Source organism: Aphelocoma coerulescens, chromosome 1 (genome assembly GCF_041296385.1).
Source record: "Aphelocoma coerulescens isolate FSJ_1873_10779 chromosome 1, UR_Acoe_1.0, whole genome shotgun sequence".
Classification (NCBI taxonomy): Eukaryota; Metazoa; Chordata; class Aves; order Passeriformes; family Corvidae; genus Aphelocoma; species Aphelocoma coerulescens.
Window position 1 is genome coordinate 74,868,583 of NC_091013.1, and position 23,483 is coordinate 74,892,065.

Here is a 23,483-nt window from a genome sequence, read left to right on the forward strand (position 1 = left end):
GCCACATACTCACACAATGAGGTCACTGGGGTTTGAACTTTTGACTGCAATTCATTTTTACCTTACCACCTCCGCGTTACAGAACTGTACCTGCCCAGCAAGTTGTTCCTATGATGGTTGAGTGCTTGGTTCGCTCTCAACAATCATTTGAGATGTAGTGTGGAGCCATGGACATCACACATTTTCAAGATTTTGTCTGAACCTTAAATACACTGTGTGGATGGACAGCTCTGCACTGTTCCCATGTTTTATGGATCTGCCTTTCTGTACAGATTTCATGTATAGGCCAGTATGTATTCCAGTACAGCCTCTAAGGCTTGGAGACATATTCTGGTTCAAAGCTTAGAGGGTACTAGCAGTCAGGCTCAAAATAGGTTCTCTTTTCAGGACTGGCTGCTGTAGATGGAAACAGATGTAGTTTATTCCCTTATTCACTCATCTAGTAGATTAGTCAGCAAATGAAATCTGTGGAATTTGGACCATCTCTATATTTTCCCAAATATGGGAGATAAATATTTCTACCTTGTTTCCCCACCACTGATTTTGCAATAAAGCTGATTTTGCAGTATTCATGCAAGGACATCTATTCATTCATCAGAATCGATATTTTGGGACGTTTGAGATCATGCCACTTCTGTTACTTTGTTGGTTTCACCAAAATGCAAGATTTGGACTGGAGCAGGGGAGATTTCTTGTTTTTTGGTCCTGACAGAGGTTGCTTCCCAGGGAAGAGCTAATTAAGTGCAGCCTGGATCCGTGCCTCAGCACTTTTGAAGCTACAGAGGTGTGAGTCACCAAAGCTCACCTGTGACATCCCGTGCTTTGCCACTGTCTGCTTCATGCCACTGTCATTTATATTCAGTATGTTGCTTTTAAATAGCATGAAGAGATGACTAAGTACAAGTTTGTACTTGTTTGGAGTGTTTCACATAGTCTTTGCTTTCATGGAGAAAGAGCCCCATGTCTCTGGAATAATGAAAACTTAGCCTGCTTCAGACTGGCATGTGTCCACCACTAAGGCTGCCTGAACAAAACACTGTTCTGAATTTGTTACAAGAAAGTAAAAATCAAGTTACTTGATATTTCACCTAGTCTTTAACAAACTCTTAGAACATCTGGTATTTAGGTTGCCTTGCTGGCATCTGGCTTCACAGTACACCAGACTTTTTATTACTTGAGTACCTTATCTACATGACCATAAGTGAATGATAAATTACAGTGAAGAGGTAACTGCTGTAATTAAGGTTGAGTCACAGTTTATTTGCAGACAATATTTTAAATGTTCTGTCTGTCGACTCATTTCTGTTCATGCCATACAAAAGTCGCTGGTCCTTATTAGCCACATCATAAAGTCCCCAGTACTCAGCTGACAGAGTTGAGCTGGTTTGACCTGTACAGGACTCTGGGCTCTGAATATTGGGCACAGGGGGCTTAACTTGGAGGACAGCTTATAGAGAGGAAGAAGAGCTGTATAGATGGGAATACAGAGGATGCATATATGTTTATCCTGCTTATCCTCACTATTTCTGGCTTCAAAAAGTGTCCTCAGAGTGAAGGACCAAAGGGTGGTAGCTGGATGTGGTCATGTTCAATACCCACAAGGAGCAGCCGGGAGCTGAGGATGACCATCTGTAATACCTGCCTCAAGTTCCTGAGTGCTGTGGGGCTGGTCATGAGCACAGCTGCTGGGAGCTAGCTGCTTTCAGCTCTCTGAACTCTTCCTTTTGGATTTATTCACCTCTGCTTCATCTGCATGTGATTTAGAGTGTGGCTAATATGTATAACTGTAAATGTGATAAACTGTGAAGGATAATTAGATAAAGTAGTGGGGGTATTTCTTAAACTGGGTTTACTCCTAAGGGGCTTGTAATTTGGAGTAAGGGTTCACCACTCCAATGGCACTCTGGTCTTGCTGGCTACAGGGCCTGGGGACAGAGCAGCAGAGCCCCCTCAGGCTCTCAGCAGCATCTTACAGAAAACTGAAGTTTCAGTGAGACCAAGCAACATAGGATTTGCACTAAACTCTGAGCTGTTCTGCACAAGTCAGGCTACATTCACACAATGTCCCTACAGTCACTCAGTGAATGCACTCCCAGAAGCGCTTGCCCAGAGCTAGACTAGAAACCACTGTGTATTGCTACAAACCCAAATTGCAGAATCCATTGCTGCAGTAATGCAGCAGGTAGCCCTCAAAGGACAGGAATATCTTCCTATTGCAGCAAAAACTCTTTCAACTCTCAGCAGCAGAGCTGTCATCCATTCAGTGCAGCCCAAAATCGTTTGTTGCTGTATCTGCTACTAGGAAGAAGAAAAACAAGGCAGTCATGACAGTAATCTGAATTCTGGATCAGGTTGAATTTTAGACCAAGTAACTCTGCAGTTCTTAATAAAATTGTCCATTCCTGAAAACTGTAGGATAATACAGGAGTTACTGTCATCCCTGCAGAAATGTTTTGGATGGTGACAGGGAGGGCTCAGATGGACTTCACTGCAGTTAGCCTGGGGCAAGCTGCTCTCTTACTTTATTGGATGTGTGCACCTCTGCCTTTCCAGAGCGTCTCATATTTGACTCTAGTGTAGCCATCCAGTGGCACCTCAGTAATACCCAGGCGCTGCTTGCCCTGGTATCAGGAGTAATAAATAATACCCCAGAAAGTGGAACAGCACCTCTGGCCATGTGATTTGGTTTTTTTACATCATGTGCAGTGTTGAGCTGTCGTCACTGAAAATCCATCTCATTGCTAGGTGGTTGAGATATCCATAAGTGAGCAGAGGCAGCTGCAGAGTTTCCTCTGAGCCACCTGCATTTTCCTATTCTGGCATCTGGAGCCTGCTGTGTTGCTTGTGGTACCAGGATGCTGTGGCAGGCTGGGAGACTGGCCGAGTGCTGGGGGGAGCCGAGCACAGCAGCCTTGCCCCCACCCCATGCTCTAGGAAGTAATAGTTGGCAGAGGTAGAGTTGCCCAAGGCAGCTCCACCCCTCACTGGGGTTTGTGACTGCTGCTGGGGCTTGCTGAGGGCAGGGCTTGGGCCTGAGCAGAGATGATGAGGCTTTGCTCTGGAAGGGTGGAGAGAGTTCGGAACCGGAGGATCTCATTTTGGAGAGACTCTGAAGAGAGGCAGAGGCTTATGTTCTTTTGTGTTTTGCTTTGTTAGCATAAAGTTTCACTTCCAATCTGTGGTTATCATCTGGCTTTTGAGGTTTTCCAGTGAGTATTACAGAGATAGCCTGAAAGAAGGAAAAAGTTTCTTGTTTCGCCAAATAAAGGGAAATGTAAAAAAAAAAAAATTTTTTCTAGACCTGTTGCTTGAGCTGGGGTGTTCTGAGTCAATTCAGAAAATGCTTAGGGATTTATTTAGGGTTTATTAATACCTGTACATCTAAAAGAAGCAGAGAATATGAATACCCCTGTACTATACAGTACATTCTTGCTGTTCTAGTTCAGATACTGAAGTAAAGAAGGGACAGTATAAGAGCATCACCCAGCCATCCCCAAGCAGCAAGTCACCTGAAAACTAGAGGAAACAGTTTTCAGGGTTTTAGGACATCTTTGTTTTTCTGTGAGTGATAAGATTATTTTTGCTAAGGAAATACATTTCCCTGCAAGCCCCTCCCCTCTGCCATTCAGAAATATGTTAGCTGATTTGGTTTTGGAAATGAATTAGAGGAGAGGACAAAGGAAATCCTCGAGGCTGAGGAACGGATTTGAGAATCATGAGATCCGCTTGTCATTTCCAGTTCAGCCCTATGCTTCTACATGACTTAACTGCTTTGTATCTGTTCCTTATCTGTGAAACATGGATATTACCAAGGTGAACTTTCTAATCTTGGTGAGGCATATTGCTGAGAGGGAAAGCTTTATGCTTTATCGTTGATTGTGATAAGCAGGCTTTCAAGGATCAGGTTAAATGAAGCAAACCTGCATTAAAAGGCCTTAGAAAATAGATGGCTACATTTTCTTTGTATCTATATAGCCTGATCTTTTAATGTGGTTTTGTTGCCTTATTTGTTAGTTAGAACACCACAATAGCTTTGGTGTCCACAAATCTGAAGAGGAGAATTAGACACATTTTTTCCCAATTTTTAAAACTTCTAAAATGAATGTTTTATCACAGCAGTTTGTGTTGGTAATGGGGGTTGATTTTGCTGTGTCACAGGGCACAGTAATATAATTTTTCTGTGCTACAATGCATAGTATTTCCTGCATCCATTCTGTGAGGTCATTCTGGTGTAGTGCAGTGGTATTCCTTTAGGGAGTCCTTCTCAGAAGCAGTGATTTGCAAATTTTTAAACTGTGGCTCCACACAACTGTTTCTTATGGGGGAGGGGGAAAAGAAAAGGCAGGTTATTCTCCAAGCAGCTGAAACTTACGTTAAGTGTTGACTATGGTTGTATTTCTTTGATTGCTTCTGCTTTGCTTGTTTATATAGGTGTAATTGCATTCGTTTTTAAGGAGGGTTTTTTTGCAGTTGTTTAATGGATTGTATTTTGCCATCTTGCAGACCACTGGTTGAATAGCCTTTGTATTCTAGGGATAGATAACCAATGCATTTATGTGGGGTCTTCTCAAAGGCTAATTAAAAAGAAAATATGTTAGTGACAGAGGAGGCGGAGGGGTGTAAAGGAAAAAATATAGTACAGTGTGCATTTAATTAGAAAGGAATAGATGGGAATTTTCTTGAATTGGACTGGTTTAATAATTCTGGTTTGTTTGTGATCGAAGATGCAATTGCTGAAAGTGTGCTTTCTTCTACAGTAAAAGCAGTCATTTCCATGGTAGCTGTTGCTGTGATGGTATCACTGTTGGAAATTGTCAGCTTGTTGGATCAAAAGGGGATCACTGGGCTCTCTTAGCACTTCAGAATCTTATATAAAATCTAGAAAGAAAGCAATAAATAAACTTTCTCTGGGACGCTTTATTTATCCAGAGTTTCATAATCTCTATGTCTGTTGCAACAGTTTGCAAAAAAGAGAAAGTATTGATCATGTCCACGAAACAGAAAACAAGCTTTTGACCTAATTAAGTAGCGATGGTAAATGAACTTCAACTAATGGTCTCCCACTGCTATTTAGCAATGAGAAAAAGTGCAGAGGTTACCTTTTATCATGTACCTGGGTAGAGACATGTTGTCCAGACTTTTAGGTCAAGGTGGCGAAATAATTTATTGCTACTAGGTCATGATCCCTTGGCCTTTTTTATGTTTAGTGGCTTGTATGAACTGAAAAGCCAATTTAATATTACTGCTGAGTTCCTCAGATTGGGCAGTTACTGTCTTAGAGAGAAATAATAGCTATTTAGTAGTCACCAATTATGTCATATAACTGTCATTGCTAGTGTAAGAAATTTGTACATTTTTTATATAGACCCCTAAATATATGCAGAAATGTATATTCTTGATCAAAATACAGAGATGTCTACATGACCTAGCACAAGTATTGTGATATTTGCAAGCCTTGTCATTTACAGAAGAACATGACTGATTACCTATCACAACTTTTCACTGAGAATATGTAGTAATTGTGTTCTGAAACTTCTCAGCCTACTCAGGTTTTCCTCGTAACTTATTCTGAGTCAGAATCATAATCTGTTTAATTTATCACATCTTTTAATAAATTGCATTTGCAAGTTAGTATGTGTTTTTGTAAAGACGTTATTAGATTTTGATTATCCGTTTTCTCTGGGTTAGAAAAAGACAGCAGTAGTTAGCAAAATTACATTTCAGCCAGGCAGCTCAAACATACAGAGATGACAGAACAAGAAGTATTGCAATTTATTGTGTAGCTAAGGAAAACAAAACAAAAGCAAAAACAACAACAAAAAAAAAGAGGCAGAAGCAGGATGCTCTTTTCCCTGGAGAAGAGGAAGGCTGGGGGTCTTTGTCCAAGAGGCACCTACTTGTGACTTCCCAACAGATTACCAGGTAGGGAAAAAACTTTCAGGAGAGATGTGTCCCCTTATACCTTCGCACTTGTCTGTATGTATATGTTATGAAACATTAATTGTGTTCAGAATATAAAGATAAAATTTAAAAAATCCAAATAGGTAACAGTAGGGGTTGAAATGCAGATTAGTGGTCAGGGAGCCTCGGCAATATACATGGTCACCAAGACCTCTATAAAGTGGTGATTTTAATTAGAGAGTTTATTGGCTGAACATGTTGACAAAAAAACCCCAAAGACGCTCAGGGCTTGTTTTTTGCTTTGCTATCATGGTGTCAGCCCTCAGAAGTGTGCCAACAGCAGGAAGCTGACCAGCAGCAGGCACTGTTGGGTCAGACTTCTAGTTTGGGCTTTCTCTGCAGCAGAGAATAGGGTCAGGTGTAGAGGATGAAGGGTTATTCATGGTAGGTGTAACTGCACCAGCAAAAGTCCTGCCATGCAATTTCAGGTACCAGCAATTTCTTTGCCATATCACTGATAAAAGTTGCATCCACATAAGCAACACTTTATCAGTAGTGTACAATTCAGATCTTGTGCTCCTTGGGCAGCATTTCCACTGAAATCAGTTCTGAGTTCTGAATTTATCAAAGGTACACGTGGTCTGAGCAATAGTTGGAGAACCTGGCTCTAAAGACTAAGCTAAGATTTTAGTGATTAAGCACCTGATGCTGATGTTGCTTACCTTGGTTATTAATGGGTACAGAGAACACCAATAGCAGTCATGTGCCATTAAATGGAACAGGGTTGTACCAGTGCCAAGTTGAGCTGGGTGAGATCATGATCAAGTCCTTGAAGTTGCTGTATGTGGATTAGGAAATCAGTCTGGGCCCAGGCACGGGAGGGGTTTGGTCTGGCTGGGCACAGACTCTATGGTGTAGTTGTTTACCTGGGAGCAGCCTGGGAGAGCTCTCACTGTAGCCTGTTGGGTGCAGTCAGGGGGTCCTGGGGAAGACAGCATTAACAGCACACCTGAATGTGGCACCTGGAGTTGAGCCCAACTAAAAATAGCTGTCAAGTAGAGTGAGGGACGGGTATCAAAGACAGCTGCACACAGCTGGAAAACACCTCATGGTGAAGCTGCACATTGCTGGAGCAGGAGGTGGGGACCAAGCAGGGTTGCCCACAGCACTGGGGAACATGGTTGTAGCTCCACCTAAACCTACCTGGAATCCAGTTTGACACCTGGTTCCTGCCTGTAGTGCTGCCCGGCTGGTCACTCAGTAGGCTTGGCTGATGCTCTTGTTTGGGGGCTCAACTTGATTCCTGGAACATCGCACTGCTGGCGATGTCCTGACAGGTTTCCCTTTGTCCCCAGGGGCTGCTTCTGGATGGCCCAGGCCTCCATAGGTCCTGTGTCACACTTGCATGATCCATGGCATGTGGAGGTATCTTAGATTCCTTTGGACATTTGAAATGGCCCTGGGTGCTTATGTTCAGGCAACAAAATTTCATCCTAGATTTCTACTGGCTATGATGACAGCTTTATTATCTAGTTAATGTACAGACAGCTCCATTGCACAACCGACATTTAAATGTGGGAATCTGCAGCTAAGAGTGACATATTGGAAGAGAAGAATAGCAAATAAAAGTGTAGCCTGGATTGAAGTAAATGTTCATTTTAAATGGTTGTATTTGTAGGTATACTGCTGTCAGGAATAAGGAAAGCAGTTGAAATACAATGATTTAACTAATTTACTGTTGTAGGAATTTAGTTATCCAGATAAAATGAATTCATTTGCATCAGCACAAACAAGCAGAGCTGTTTGTTTTGTAGTCTCAGAAGAAACCTAACTGAGGATACAGCCTAAAAGCAAGATTAATAATCTTGATTGCTAACATTGATGATTATGTGCTGTTGCTAGACTAACAGGTGTGAATTTCATAAAATCCAATGTGAATTAATCTTAGACTGTAACTTCTTAGAAATCTTAAAATTCCTTGAAATTTTTGACCAGCACTTATAAGGCATGAGCCAGTGCATGAGATTTTCATTTTCATCCTATATGAAGTGGCATACGTATCTACACATCTGTAGATGTTCCCAGTAATAACTGTACAACATCAACGTGCTTTCACTTATAAAGGATTCATTAGGAGAAGGTAATTTGAGGTCAGCAGTGGTGCACCAGTATAAAGCCAGTCACAGGTGGAATACAATTGTTTCCTCAGTATTTTTTCATTGATGTCAAGAATCACACTTATGCTTAAGTGGCTGCAGTACTGGAGCCTGTGAGTTGTGTACTGGATATTTTTATTCCTGCTAGTAAGTGGTCACTTGATCAGGTCCTGCTTGAGCAGGTCACTAAGAGGAATGTGAGATTATCAGTCTGGTTTCCTCTGGTTTTTGCAGTGACACGATTGTGGGGGTTTTTTAGTATTTTCAGTGCAGTTTATAGATCTAAGGCTAAAAACACACATCCTTCAGCATTGTTTGTTGCACAGTAGAGATAAATCTGGCTGTCATTTGGATCACTACTGTAGGTGGAGTCCTGCAGAACGAAAGCAGTCCTCTGCAAATGTTATTGCTCAAGATAAGGGTGTAAGCAGCAGATTATGAGATGACGTGTGACGTGTCCTTCCCTCAGTCTAAAAGTACAGGATCATGGTATGAACTTTGCCTGACTGGTTATGCAGAGGGTGTGCTCACATTTGTAGCTCCTATGGACAAGACTTTGCGAAACAAAAATATAAAATGACTCTCATGAGCTCCTTTCTCAGTCACTGCATATGTGGAGATCCTTTACCGGTGTCTGATTCTGAGGTAAGAACCTTATTTAACCTGTGACTTTGCTGCTCAGATTTGGAGGGGCTGTGCTTAAGAGACAGCTTTGCTGAAGCTGTGTCAACGCACCAGCTGGGGAGTGACTCTCTACTTAATTAAATGCACTGTTAAAACTGGTCCTGGGCAAAAATCTGTAGGGAACCTGAAGTTCTTGCTTGAGTGACAGGTGTCATGCCATAGAAACCAAAATTTTTTCAAGTACTCTATTTAGAATGAATTTCATGCTGTAAGTGAAATAACTGAATGTAGAGCAATGTGTGATGTTGATAATTTTTTCATAACTGCAGTAATCATGTTAAAATATTGACTATTGAGTAACTCTGCTTACTGGCTGAAGTGCTTTCATAGCATGAAATTAATCTTAAGCTGTCTTTCAAACAAAAAGCAACATCTGCCCACTGTATTGTATGACCTAAAAAAACTCACTGGATTCGTAGTGGCCTGGCTGAAAATGGCAGGTGGAGAAGAAGATGACAGAAGATAAGTCTTCTGCCACAGACGTCATTGTAAAAGGCTGTTTCTGGGCTGCATGTTTGCTTTGATTATGCAATATCTGGAATGCCTTCATCTGGTCTGGAACAGATGAACAAAATACAGTTAAAGAGAGACAAAGCGATGCTTTTTTTTTGAATACTTACTAGCTCTCTCTGCTTCTTTTCTGTTTTTATAAAGGAGTTAGGAAAAGCCAAGAAACACCGAGAAATCAGAAATTTGAGGGAAAAGTGAACATAAATTTTTGTGTGCAGATTTTTTTCCTGAAAAATTGCAAGGGTTTTGCTAGAAAAAATTACAACAGTGTTACTTCAAATGCATTGAAATGCTTAAAAATGTTCCCTCTACCAAGTATTTCAGCTGAGGTTATTTTATTTCCAGGCTTGTAATATCAGTGCAGTTATGATACTTGCAGGCATTACCTCTGTGAGCCAGATGTGCTGTTAAATAGGAACAGCATGCTAATTTTCCAAACTTCCTATCTAAACCCATCATTTTTTCCTGTGTTTGTGCTATAATATATCTTCAGTCATAATCTGTATGACTTTAACCTCCCTGAGCATATGGGAAGTGAGCTTCTCCCTCCCAAACTGGATGAGCTTGCTCACCTAATTCAATCCTGGGAGCAGAATCTGTAGATCTGACCAAGTGGGATTGTGGGAGTGAGTGGTAGGAGGGAGTATGACTGCCCAGTCTGGTATCAGCTTACAGTTACATGGATCTGCAAGTGGCCAAACTGCAGCCTTGCTGTTCGTCACTGAACAGAGGTGAAACAGAGAGATATCATAGAAAGGGTTGGCTTGGAAGGGACCTTAGAGATCATCCAGTTCCAACCCACCAGACATAGACAGGGACACCCTTGGCTAGACCAGGTTGCCCAGAGCCCCATCCAATGTGGCCTTGAACAATACCAGGGTTGGAGCATCCACAGCTTCTCTGGGCAACCTGTTCTGGTGCCTCACCACCCTCATGGTCAAGAATTTCTTCATAATACCTAATCTAAACCCACCATATTTCAGTTTAAAATTGTTGCCCCTTGTTCTGTTGCTACAAGCCTTGGTAAAAAGTCCAAAACCACAGTTGAGTTATTTTTACTGGTGTTACCTGTAACATCCTACTTGTGCATAGGAACAAGTCCTGTCAGCACAGAGCTATCTTTCCAAGATACTGTTCCATTAATTCAGTGTTTGTGATAGGACCTGTCTGTACTGCTGAGGTAATAGGTGAGCTTTTAGTGTTATTAGTCTTGTCTGCCAGAGAGGTGCTGATGGTTGGGTGTTTACCTTATTCATCATAAGCATCATGATGTCTGTGGTTTGCAAAGTTATCTCTTCCTGAATTGTCAATTGCATTTATTGTATTTATGGTAATTCTGGTTTAGAAATGTAAAGTTGACCTGCCATATGACAAACTCACAAATGATTAACTGTCAGAAAATTCTGTGGCTTATTTGACTTGTTCACATTTAACAAGGTTGTTTCTGATGACCACTGGAAGAGGTCCACATCCCAGGATGAAGAAAAGGCAGACTCACAAAAGGTCACACCCAGGAAATGGGGCTCTGGAAAAAGATCCCGGCCCAGACCTCTCTCAGACTATGGCCAAATGTCGATCCGAAGTTTCTCTATACCAGAAGATGCAGTTGCAGTGGAATCTCAGAGGACAGACTGCATGGATGGAGAAAATCAGCCAGGACTGGCATCCGTTGGGTCTGTGATCCAAGGCAATACTGTAGGCTACCACAGAGGGGGAAAAAGAAGACCCATCTCCGTAATAGGTGGGGTCAATTTCTATGGAGACGATCAAGTAGAAGAGAGAGAAAATCTGCTGACACAAGTAAGATAAACAGATGTGCTCTGCAAACTGCAAAAGACCCTTTCACTTCCCTGTCTCTGTCTTCAGCCTAGAAAATAGAATGGATGCTTCCTTCTCTTCCTTCCCTTTTGTCAAGTTGACGTCGTGTACTTAGAATACTGCTTTCCTGGTCATTAATTACTTTGTCTTCTTGCTAAAAAAAATACAGCATGGAACAAACCTGATACTGACTTTGGGATAATCTTTTCTGTATTGTAAATTAACCTGATTTCTTTCTTGGCATGATCATTATGTCTCATGTTGGTCTATAAGGGCTCATTTGTGTGTAAGACAGTTGTGTGTTTAGTCTCCTTACAGGGTGTTGGGCCTGAGGAACAGAGGAGTACAATCAAATGCAATAATAACACATTATTTATTGATCATTTCAAATTATTCAAAAGCAGGCCTGTTCAAAAACTGTGGCATTAACAACGGTGTTTAAAATCTTGGTTTTGGCATAGCAAAGATACTTACAACTAATGAAGACATTGCTTGAGAAAATTGGTAATAAATTGAGAAATTAATGAAATTAAGAATTTGAGAAAACTGACAATATAAATATGATGTCTGTTCATGTACTACTAAATTGATCAGATGAAACAAAGGTTGGACACCTATAAGCAAGCTGTGTGTACTTGTGTAGTACCTATATTTGCCATCTCTGTTGGCTTAAGTAAAAGAGTGAGAGATTAAAAACGTCTGAAAGGTAAAAATTGCTCCTTTCTTCCTGGAGGTAGTGCTGAGCAAGTACAATGTGTAGAGGAGCTTACTGTTGTGTTGGTGGTCGTGGCCCCGTCTTGCACTTGGTTGCAGAGCTTCAGGCTCACCGGCTTTCTTGTAAGACTGCACTGGTCAGGCATTTTCCACTTTCCATGAAACCTGGGGGACCTCTGCCTAAAGCAGTTGTCAAATTGATAAAACAACAGGAAAAAGAAATAGTATTTTCATCCTCAAAAAATTTGATTCTAGTGGTCATTAATTGAATTTAAGTCCTCTTAGTCTTTCTCATGCCACTTCATCTCCTGCTGGGAAGTTTAAGGGTACCAAAGTGTTGAAACAATGGCAGGATTTTAAGTTTCCTGTGAAAAACATTTTATAACATGGACATTGTTACTGTATTTTGCACTTTTTTTTCATAAATCCCTGATGAAAAAATGCATCTTGATGCAAAACCCCAGCTGAACTAAATGAACCTTTTACCCAGGCAAAGGCTTTAGTTTCAAATCCTATGTAATTAAGGTATTTTAAAATCAATGTTGTCTCTTAAATTGGAGAAAAAAAAGGAGGAAAATAATAATTATAAATTCTAGGCCATCTTACTCAAGAATAATAGATGGATCTCAAGGAATAGTAAGTACTGGCAACTTGCTGTACTGTGGAAGTGATTAAACACTCTCCAGGCCCTTGATTTAGTGCTGAAACCAGATTGATCTCTTTTCAAACCTTGTTCACATCAGTTTAATAGTGAAGGAACATGCGTCGAGGCAGCTATTTGAGTTGACTCTTCCATGCTCCAGTGCTGCCATGAGGGCTTGGCTGAGGTTAAATGAGCATGTTGCTGGATCACTGTGGTCAAGGCCAAAACTATGGAGCATTCCCAACAAGGGCACATGATTAAGCCAAATTATGGCTTTCCCAGGACTGCCACTGAGTAAAAGCACATCTGTGTCTGTCCAGGGAAAGGATTTGGACTGAAGCCTTGTAAGAAAATTTTAGTTGCCCAGAAATAAATAGCCTTTTTTGCTTACTCAGCCAGTTATTTGCATACAGTAATTGCCATCACTTCTATTAGCTATTTGATACAACAAATCAGACTTTTTGTCATGAAGGATCCTGGTATACTGATAAGGCACTTAGGAAATGAGGTTTAAAGATGAGGTTGTAGATAAGTCATATTCCATACACATTGAGGTTTTTGGCAGTCATAATAAAAAGTAAACTTTTAGCTGGAATGTAAAAAAGGACTCATGAAGCAGGAATATATGATCCAGAAGTATTTTATATAGGGCTGTCAAAGACTGCTCTTCACACTGGTGGTTTTTTTTCTTTAAAGCGTCTAAAATCCATGGGAATATTTGAAAAGTATGAAGCTAATTCCTTCTTTGCCATATTTTGTTTTGATCTGACAGCTTAGGTGTGAGAAAACATTTTCAAACAATACTGTCATAGGTTTCGTAACAGTCAAGAGATAGTTCATTAAAAAACCATCCCTGATGTTTCAGATTACTTGATAGAAGAACAGTAACAACTGAGCAATAATGGAAGATCTAAAGACAAGTTTCTCTGAAGCTCATGTGCTGAGGCCTGGCTGTTTAACATTGAATGCTTATGCAAGATCATTCAGCCTGGCTAATGTGGAATTGTTCAGGGACAACATAAAATCAGACTCAATTTGCAAATAAAACAGGGGTAGGTTCTCCCGTCATAATTTAAAAAATGAATGATTTATTCAGAGAAAATGGCTTTGAGATATAGTTGCAGTAAACTTAGTATTATGAGACTCCTTTTTTATGAGACTCCTGGGAACTCAAAACAGAGCGTCATTTAGAAAGTTAATACTGTCTTGTTTATTTTACTGACAAGCAATACATTTAACTGATGAAAGCAAAAATCCTGTTCCAGTGTTTTACCATCCTCATCCTAGAAAGCCTTTTCATTAATCTAAATTTACTCTCCTACAGACAAAGCTATTCCCCTTGTCCTATTGCTACATGCCGTTGTACAAAGTCCCTCTCCAGCTCTCTTGTAGGCCCTTTGGGTATTGAAAGGCCACAGTGAGGTCTCCCTGGAGCCTTCTCTTCTCCAGGCTGAACAACCCCAGCTCTCTCAGCCCAGTCTTCATAGGAGAGGTGCTCCTGCCTTCTGATTGTCTTCGAAAAAGAGTATTACAAGATGAAAATTATAGAGCATGTCTGACCACAACAGAAGGCTAAGGAGTTTTTAATGTAACAAAGACCTGTAATGTAATAAAACTTGTTCTGTGATGCTGGTGGACATGGTATGCAGTGTTTAAGCAATGTCACTTCAACATAGGGGATTTTACTGCCCCTGTAATTACCTGGACTATCTGGAGAAACCTTACTTCATACCTGAGCTTTGCTCAGTTGGACTTGCTGACAGCTTTACTAATACTGGATTTTCCTGTTTTCTCGGTAGCCTGTGACACGGCCACCCGTTCCAGCACACCAGGTGCCCCCGTACAAGGCTGTTTCAGCCAGGTTCCGGCCACTCACCTTCTCACAAAGTACCCCCATCGGCCTGGACCGAGTGGGACGGAGGCGGCAGATGAGAACATCTAACGGTAAGATGAGCAAGTGTTTTTAGACCAGAAAGTCACACGCCAGGCTGAGCAAGAATTAGAATATAGTATGGAACACAAAAGGGTGCACACCAACTCAGTGACAAAGTAATACCCAGCTAAGTTGCTTTGTTTTGTGAGTTTCTTATTAGTAGCTGCTGTCCTCACGTAAAACTTTTTTCAAGTCTGCTGTTTGACATTGCTATGGTTTATTGTTCTGTACCACCTACAGTCCTGTATCTTCCACTTTCTGTTCACATACTTGCCTGAAGACAATAGATTATGAAGGAAGTAAGTAAATATTGAGTTAATACCTGAACCCTAGCCATACCACGCATGTATTTTTAATTTTCTGTTTGCTACGCATTCAGCTTTACTTAGATAGGCAAGCCTTAAATAATTAAGCGACTTGGTGAGTGTAGCCCAAGCAAGGCTCTGGTACATGAGGGACAGGTTCTTGGAAAAAATTGCCTTTTTGGAAGCATTGCCCTTAAACAGGCTTGCTGATGTGTCCTGTGTAATTTTGCTGTAATTGTTTACTTTAGCATGCAATGCTGTCTGGGAGTTAATAGGAGTAGTCTATTAACTGGTCTAGTAGTAGTGGAACATTTCTTCACAGGTGGGACCAGAAGAACTTGGGTTAACACCATTTTTGTTTCTTCAGACACTGACAAGTGTTGGAAATAAAAGCAAAATTTTCACTTTGTATCTTTCACTGTTAATAGTGAACAAAGCACTGTTGGGAACCTTCACCCTGAACCTTCTGGATCAAGGCTTCCTGTGATTGAAGTAGGAAACTTAACAAATAGTATTTTCAATGTTTATTAAAATTACATGTATGTTTACAAATCAGTACTTGGCTTCTATGGTTCTTAGCTAAGTTTTAGCTGCAGTGTTGTCCAAATTCTGCCAAAAATGCTTTTACTACAAATTAATTTATGTAAGAACATGTTAAAACTGAATTCTGCTGTCTTGAATAGAACATGACAGTTTTTTTCAGGAGGTGCTCTCCAAGAAGCAGACTTGAGAATTTCTAACCATGGCAATGAGAAGGACTAATCCACTGAGATGAGCTCAGTTGGTTGGATAATGGTGTGGGTTTGATCCCCATATGGGCCATTCACTTAAGGGTTGCACTTGATGATCCTTGTGGGTCCCTTCCAACCCAGAATATTCTGTGATTCTGAGATACATTATTGTGCTGGTTTAGACAGCTGGTTTAGGGAACTAAACTCCAAATAAACCACTCCCTTTCTGCCTGCCCCTTCCAGTAATGGAGGGACAATAAAGAGAAATTATGAGATAACAATTTACTAAAATCATAATGACAACAGCAGTATTAACAGCAAAAAGTATGCAAAAACAAGGTGCCCTACCCAAAAAAGAGGGCATTTATCACTGTGAAAAAAACCCCAACATTTCCTGAAGACACTGTCTGGTGTGGTCTCCAGACAAAGGCGATATGATCACTGTTCCTGCATCTGGGCCACGAGGTATTTGGGACACAAAGGCAATACATCAAGGAGAGCTTCCCCTGCTTAGTGTTCTCCTCCACCCCAGTCTGAAAACAATGAAGGACTAGGACAAGCAAACCCCTTGGAAGCTTGATCATTATGTTGTGCCACACTGCCGCCTCAGACCACTGCTTTGCTGGTTCGATGCCGCACAGCTACCTCCAGCACTGGTGCTGCTCTTCTTGGGCCCTTCTGGGGCTTGGGCTCCGTGTGACTGGGCTGGGCTCAGCTCCATGCTGCTGCCTCTTTCTCTTGCGTTTTGTTCCCTGGGAGCGGCGTCTCAGACTCATCGTCGCTGTCCTTCAACTCTGTGTCTTAAAGCTGCAACTTGAAGGAAGAGGAAAGGGACCGATAGTGGTGGAGAGGGGCTGGGTCCACTTGGCTGATCCCAAGACCTTCTCCCTGCAGAGATCCAGCAAGATGGCAGACTTTGGTTTCCAGTGCCTGGCTTTTCCTGCCAAAATCACGCCTCCAGCGATGATGTGGGTGGTATGGAATACACAGTGCTAAAAGCTCCACCCCCTCTTCTCTCTAACCAGGGCAATTATATACACTCCCTTTGTATTTTCCTTTTAATTTATATTGTAGTAAAGTATTGGGAACTACTTTAAAACCCATGTCTGGAGTGTGTTCTGCTGTATGCATCTTAGTACACGTAATGATCCAGATCAGGCACTGAGATAAATTAGACATTGAATGCTGTGACTCTGGCTGAGATTATGTGGTGTCTCAGTCCATGCTTCCAGAAGAATCACTCATAGAATAACAGGTCTGCCATAACATAGTTGGGAAAAAAAGAGGCTCTTTTATTATCACAGAGTAGGAATTACTTTTTCTATTTTTAGTTATCCTTTCCAATTCATGTTTGGAAACCACACAAAATAGTATTAGTTACCAGGACAACTGCCTGAGAGCAATATCTTTCCAGGTATTTAGCTTTTGAATAACTGGTCTCATAAACATAAACATCAGGATGACAAATACACAAACCAAGATTTCTGCCACTTTTCAGGACAATGAAGCCAAAGCAACCTTGATTATGCTAGATGTGACTTTTATGAGACCTTACAATAGACATAGAAGTGGAGCAGGAAAAGCTTCTGAAATCAAACCTGTGAAGGCAAGTGGGGAATATCATGGACTTCACAGCTTGAACGCAGTTGCAAAGATCTGTTAAGTAGCTCTAGAAGAAATTTTAAAGTGACTAGTGTCACACATTCTGATCTCTTTCCTTTTTTCTCTTAAATCACAAGGAATTTCCTTGTCTTTGAACATGTGAGAGTTTTTTGTTTGCTCATGCACTGTGAAATTTGATAGCACAAAAGCCCTTTATTATAGAAAGTAATTCTAAACCCAAGCACTGAAAAGCAGTGGTATCTTATTTTAGCTGCTTGCTAAAGCCTAATATGTTGCATGCCTTCTTCTTATAGCAATGGCAGATAAAAGTGGAGGTGTAAATTTTTAGAAAAACATGTTAGAAGACAGGGAATCTGTAGGAAACAGTAAGAATCAGACAACACAAGGGAAAATTCCCTTGTGACTTACATTGCTACTCTTGCACTTACAGGGTTAAAAGTTTTAAATGATATTAAACAGATTGCCAGTTTGTCACTGCAAAGCAATTTTCTTAAAAACTAACCCATCTTTTTTGCATATTTTTGTGTGGGACTGGAAGTCGGCCTGTGTGGAGCACAGCTCGGGAATGACTCAGGAGAGTGGTTGGTTTTCTTAAGGAGAGAGCTCACGAGTGGAATCAAGTGTTCCGTGTCTGCATGAACGGTGTGGGAAGGGAGGTATAAAATGAAATGGTAATTCTTGCTGGTGTGCTTAATTATTCACTGTAGTAAAAGTGAGACAGGAGGCACTGCACTGGCACCAGGTGTTGGTAAAGGCAAGGTAACGCATGTGGAGGAGGAAAAGAGCCTAATGTGCTTGCAGAAGAATGGACTTTGAACTGGATATTGTCATTCAGGAAGAGATCTTGCAATCTTAACAGAGATTTAAAGAGTCAATGCAGTACTTAGTAACAGTCAAAACAGTAAATAAAAGGGCAGGAGTTCGTAGGAAATGAATAGAGAACAAAACAGAAGGCCCAGTTGTGCCACTGGTGTGTGTGGGGGCTATCTCCCTGTTCCTTTCATCCCAAAAGGCATTTTTTACAAGGAATGATACAGAGAAAAGCAGAAGGACAAGAAAATAGAGTCAGTATGTGTCTCTGGGAGGAGTGATTAATGTGGCTTGGGCTCTGTAACATGGAAAAAAGGACAATAGGAGAATAAAAATCTGTTTGGCATAGGAAAAATGAACAGATAATAGTTATTGTTTCCAATAATTTAAGAACTAAAGGCCACCAAATGAAATCACCAGAGAGCAAGCTCAAAATAAAAGATAGTTTTCACACTCTATAAAATTAAACTATAAAACTAATTGCTACACATTATATTTCACATCCCAGCAGTTTAAAAAAATTCCGAAAGTGGTTTGAAAAATCCAGTCCATTAAACACAAAGATATAGTTTCTGCCCCAGGAGGGATCTGACTCATCTGCAGATAACTGGAATCTAGAAAAGTACATCAGAAAAATGCCATCCCATGCCTCGTCTATTTTTATGTTCCTCCCTGGGCATCCTCTATTGGCTGCTGTCAGAGAAGTGGATGGGGGTGACCTGTGGTCTGCCCCAGGATGGAGGGTTCTGTGACACCAGAGTGTATCTAGAACTAAATTTTCTTGAGGCAGATAAAGTAGATTTTAGTATTTTAGTAAGTGCTACCCACAGCCTTTTCAGAGTGCCCTGTGCAGTGGCTAAGCCAGCTCAGCATGCATTTGGACAAGGTCACTGTGAACTGCCACTACAAAAGACAGCCTGCGCCTCCTTCTGTCCCTGGCTGATCTACAAGGAAATGAACCCACCACCACCTCACCCCAAATGAGTACTTTTGTGGTGGTTCAGTTTGTGGCTGCACAGTTGCCAGATGTGCCCATGCAAAGGAGGGAGAGCAGAGCCCCCTCCATCCCAGCAGCATCCCACAGTGGCATTAGGTTAGTCATTGAGCAAAGGCACGCAGTCTGTTCCTTTCTGCAAAAATCAGACCAAAAGATTTTCGGGTTGTTTTTCAGAGGTTGTTTTTAAAGTGTCTTGTGAAAGAGCTGTATGGGGTTTGATCTGGTTTTCCTTTGGCAGTTGAACTGTTTTTCCCTGGTGGGCAGGGTTTTAACATGGCAAAGAGCTTGTGCTCTGGCTGATTAAAAGTGTGAAGTTTTCACTTGCAGGTGCCAGGATCATCAGCACTTCAGTGTCATCAGTGTCACTTCTGTTTGCTGGCTTGTTTTTTTTAATGGCTTATGCCAAGAAAAATGCTGTCTGTGAAGATCTTTTGTAGTAGCTTGTTTTTATTCTGCTATCCAACTAGAGTCCTTACAGCAAGAAATAATAGGGAAGTTTAAGAGATTCAGAAGCTAATTTCTGTCAGTCTCCCATGCAGTGCAGCACAAACAGGATTTTTGCAGGAAGATGGCATTAATATTGCAGGGCGATGTTTGGCCTTTCCTTCTCTCTCTGAGGCAGCGCTGGAGAAAACCATGTGATTTCAGTGGGTGTTGAGAAGTTGCTGTGTGCAGAAATGCCTCCAGGGTTTTGTGAACACATCCCTGGAGAAGGCAGTCCCCAGTCACAGGACAGGCTCAGATGAACAACAGTTTGCAGGTAAAGAAGAAGCCATAAAGTTTATGGGGCTTTCCAAACTGTTAGCATAGTGCTGTGTACAGACATAGGTTGCAGCAGGCTGTGCACTCTCCTGATGGGAGCAGCTCCTGCCTTTGCTTCCAGTGCCTGGATTGATCCAGCTTCACTGTGGGAGGACAGATGCAAGGGTGGCGAATGCTGGGCCATGGTGAATGAATGAGGTTGTGCTCTGGTTGGGTCAGACCCAGAGAAAGATGGATGGTTTGAGTGCTTTGCTGCTTCATTCCCTATTTCGTGGAGCAGCTGGATTAAGTTTGTAGTTTCAGTGAGAAAATATCTCCCTCCTCCCCTCTTTTCCTGGGAGCAGTCTGCTGCAGCCTTAACACTTGTGCTGCTTGTGTCCTAAATAATGATACAGCATTTGCCTGTGAAGCAAGAGAAATTGTGCAAAAAATACCTTAATTGTTTAATTCTACTGGAATTTTAGCTGGTAGAGTATGACAAAGATAGACCGATACTCTGAACAGTGTTGTAATAAAAGGAACTCCCATCCAAATAGTCTCTCCCTCTGGATTGCAGTCATTTGAATATAGATTGAAATCGCATTTAGCTGCTTTAATGAAAAACAAATGCACTCCCTGGCTTGCTCTGTTCATGATGTTCAGGCTCTGTGGGAACGGTCTGGGCGGCTACAGGCTCAGCACGGCCAGGGCCAGGCAGCTAGGTTTTTGTTTCTTTTCTGGAACTTCCTCCCTAAGGGCACCCCATGATGTCAGAGAGCCAGGAGCTCGCGGCAGCCAGGCTGAGCGGCTGAGTGCGCCGCTGGCAGTTCCCAGCCGGGCTCGGCCTCGGAGGCACCGCCGGGAGCTGAAGGCAGTGAACAGGCTGTTCCTCCGAGCTGTGGGTAGCTCAGAGCCTTCTGTGATCCTCCACCAGCCCTGTAGGACTGAGCATCATCACCTGTTAGAGGTCTGACGGCAGCATGGTAGCCAGGGGGGCAATGGCACGTTTTTGGAGTCTGGAGAGCCTTCAGATGGGTACGTGTGAGTAGAACATGCTCGTTCTTGCTTTTTTCATGGTGTTTTCTGATTGAACTGATAAATGGTGGAAGCCTGACTCTGATGACACTTACTCTGTGTCATCCATGGGAACTTGCAGTACTGGTGAAAGGCTGCTGGGAGGTCTGCATCAGTCCCAGGCTGTCTTTTAAGTTTTTTGCATCCCGTTGGTGCAACCGAGAGAGCACACCCCTCCCTCTGGTATTTCTGTCTGTATACAGTAGAGGAAAAGATGCAGAATGCAAGTGACCGATTTCATTTGATTCTACCTTACAAAGTCAGTGTAAGCTTGTTGATTTGGTACAGAGTAACAAACAGCTTTCTGTCCCAAAATGGTAGTTATTTTTTGCCTGGAGCCATATGAATTAGGTAATTTTGATGTGCCATTATTACTGGAACAACCCCACAGGCAGTACGGATAGTACAGTGGAAATGTATAAAGGATCACTGGGATTAATTTTTTGGATGTTGCTTTATAAGATAAAAATTGATTTAATGAAATATTTATTGGCAGATTTTTTAAATAAAGCATTTTCAGTAAGTTTCGCAAGATGTATTTAAAAAGTTTATTAGTGCTCAGATTAATGAGTTTGTAGGGGAAAAAAAATATTGATTTTTTAAAAAGGGGTTCTGCATCCTCCCTTCTTAGGCAGATTATACCCTTAGTGTGAATGTATATTTAAAATGCTAGGGAGTAGAACAGAATGGTCAAATAGCCATGTTCTATTGTATCAAGATTATGCCATATTTTTCCATTTTTAATGGAAAGAAAAATCTTGCAAGTTTTTTAGTGAGTGTGTGTGGTGATCTGCTTTGATCTCTCTGGCAAATTAATGCTCAGATGAGTGAAGATGCTAGTGATGGTATGCATGCCCTGAGGAGGAGATTGCAGTATTTCTCCCTATAAGGTAAATAGCAGATGGCAGCAGATTGCCTGGTGGCAGTGGGTGCATGGAGTAAAGCCAGGAGTTCTCCTGTTGTGACTCTTACCCATCCGGAGCCCAGAGCTCAGCAGACAGGCAGTACCCAGGTTTGAAGCAGAGTAGAGAAGAGGCAGCGTCAGGGTCCTGCTGCTCAGCCTTGCTGCTTGTTGGAATTGGCAGGTTCAATAATTCTGCTTAAAGGTCCCTTCCCAGGCACTCAGGAATAAGAGCTGCTTTGTTGACTATGTGGCAGCTTAGCTGGATCACACTAAACTTAAGCAGAGGAGTTCAGTGCTAGCAGCCTATTTTGAATTTTATTTTTAATGCCTTTTTGAGCATTGTATGATCTTCAGACTCTCTAGTTCACAGCTTGGGCTTGCCATAGGAATAAATCTTCAGGAATAAATTAACAAGGACCAGAGAGTGCACTCAGGCACGGGGCCACTGGTCATGAATGCTTCTTGATCCCGGATGGTTCGAACATTACGGGCAAACCCATGTGGACAGGGTCCAGCACTGAGCAGTGTGGGTGTCAGTCAGGCAGTCAGACTTGTTCCTGAGGTCAGCCCCTAGTTCTCTTCCTCTGCCAGTGTGGAGGTGATTGCCAAATGGATCTGTCACCCAGTGGTGTACCCCAAATGGGTTTTGCAGTTTTATACAGTAACTGTTTCTCCTGGCTTATGTGGCTGTGTAATAAGATGAAGCCCGTTTTAGTCCTGGCCTCTCTTTCTATACAAAGCTGCCTCTTTGGCCAGAAGATGTACAGTTGTCAAACCAAGACATTTTTGTCATTTGGGACAATTAGAACAGGTTTTTTGTAAGGCCATTTCACTGTGCCCAGTCTGGACTCCCTGTCCCCTTGAGCCTTGCTGCTGCCAGAGCCTCCCCAGTGCATGGGAGAGGTGGCAGCAGCCAGCCCAGAGCTGGGGCTGCACACGGGCTGCCCACCCCTCTCGTGGGTGGTTGGGCACGGAACCACTGGGTCTTTATGTTCCCGCAGGGGATGTGACCGTGTGAGGGCACCCTGCCTGGGGGTGACAGTGTCCTCACTGACTGCTGGGGGCTGCTGAGGCTTTCTCATCTGCCACCTGGGAAATGGCCTCAGGGCCCTCCCTTCTGATACAGGTCATTTGAGGTTTCCTCTGGTAAAAAATAAGTAAGGCATTGTTGTAGTTCTGGTTTTTTTGCATACAAAAGTTTCTCAGTTTTATCAGGTGCTAAATGAGAAAATTCTGAAGAAGAGTAAAACATACTTAATGACACAAAGGTGGTTTTCCTGAGTGCTATGCTGCCCTCCACTTCTGCTGCTATTGTTTTATTCGTGACAACAAAGGCAATTTCTCAGCAATTCCTCTTGCATTGTTGTTTTTCTTTGAATCATAAAAATGATGAAGCAAACAGCTGTTGCACTTTTGTTTTAGTTGCTGCAGATGGTGTGACTGAATCTTCAGCCTTAGTGGATGACAATGGCAGTGAGGAAGATTACAGCTACGAGGAGCTCTGCCAAGCTGCTCCCAGGTACCTGCAGCCTGGAGGAGAACAGCTAGCAATTAATGAGGTAATGTCCGGGGCTTTGCGTTGCTGGAATGATGGGATAGGGAGGGCAGGGACAGGGATGGGGGATGTGGAGGGATGTTTTCTACAGGTCTGAGATCTCATGGTCATAAAAAATTCAATTGCAGTAGCTAGTTTCTTTGGGAAGCAGTTTTGTTTGTTCAGTTTGTTCTTGTGGGTAAAACTTCCTTTTGTACGCTCTTTTATTAACATTGTCGTGGTTATTGCAGTTTTTCAGTAAATTGTGATCCCATCTTAAAACGTCTCCTAGTGTTTCCTCCACTATAGGAAGGGAGTGGGGGAAAGGGAGCTGCTTGAGTGGGTTTAGTTTTCCCCCTGGGTTTTAAACCATCACAGACTGTAACTGTTACCCTCTGTAACTGC

The 23,483-nt window shown here is 42.0% G+C and overlaps 1 protein-coding gene across 3 annotated transcripts in view; it reads left to right on the forward strand.

The window, feature by feature from the left end:
• Positions 1 to 23,483, forward strand: part of SPATA13 (spermatogenesis associated 13) — a 57,765-nt gene that overhangs the window by 17,111 nt on the left and 17,171 nt on the right. For 2 of the 3 annotated variants that reach the window (XM_069013412.1, XM_069013402.1), the window contains exons 3-5: positions 10,689 to 11,051; positions 14,226 to 14,370; positions 22,967 to 23,103. In XM_069013412.1, the coding sequence (XP_068869513.1) occupies positions 10,689 to 11,051; positions 14,226 to 14,370; positions 22,967 to 23,103 (645 nt within the window). Of the gene's footprint in view, positions 1 to 8,428; positions 8,703 to 10,688; positions 11,052 to 14,225; positions 14,371 to 22,966; positions 23,104 to 23,483 lie in introns of those variants that run through there. The other variant, XM_069013416.1, reaches the window with a different exon arrangement.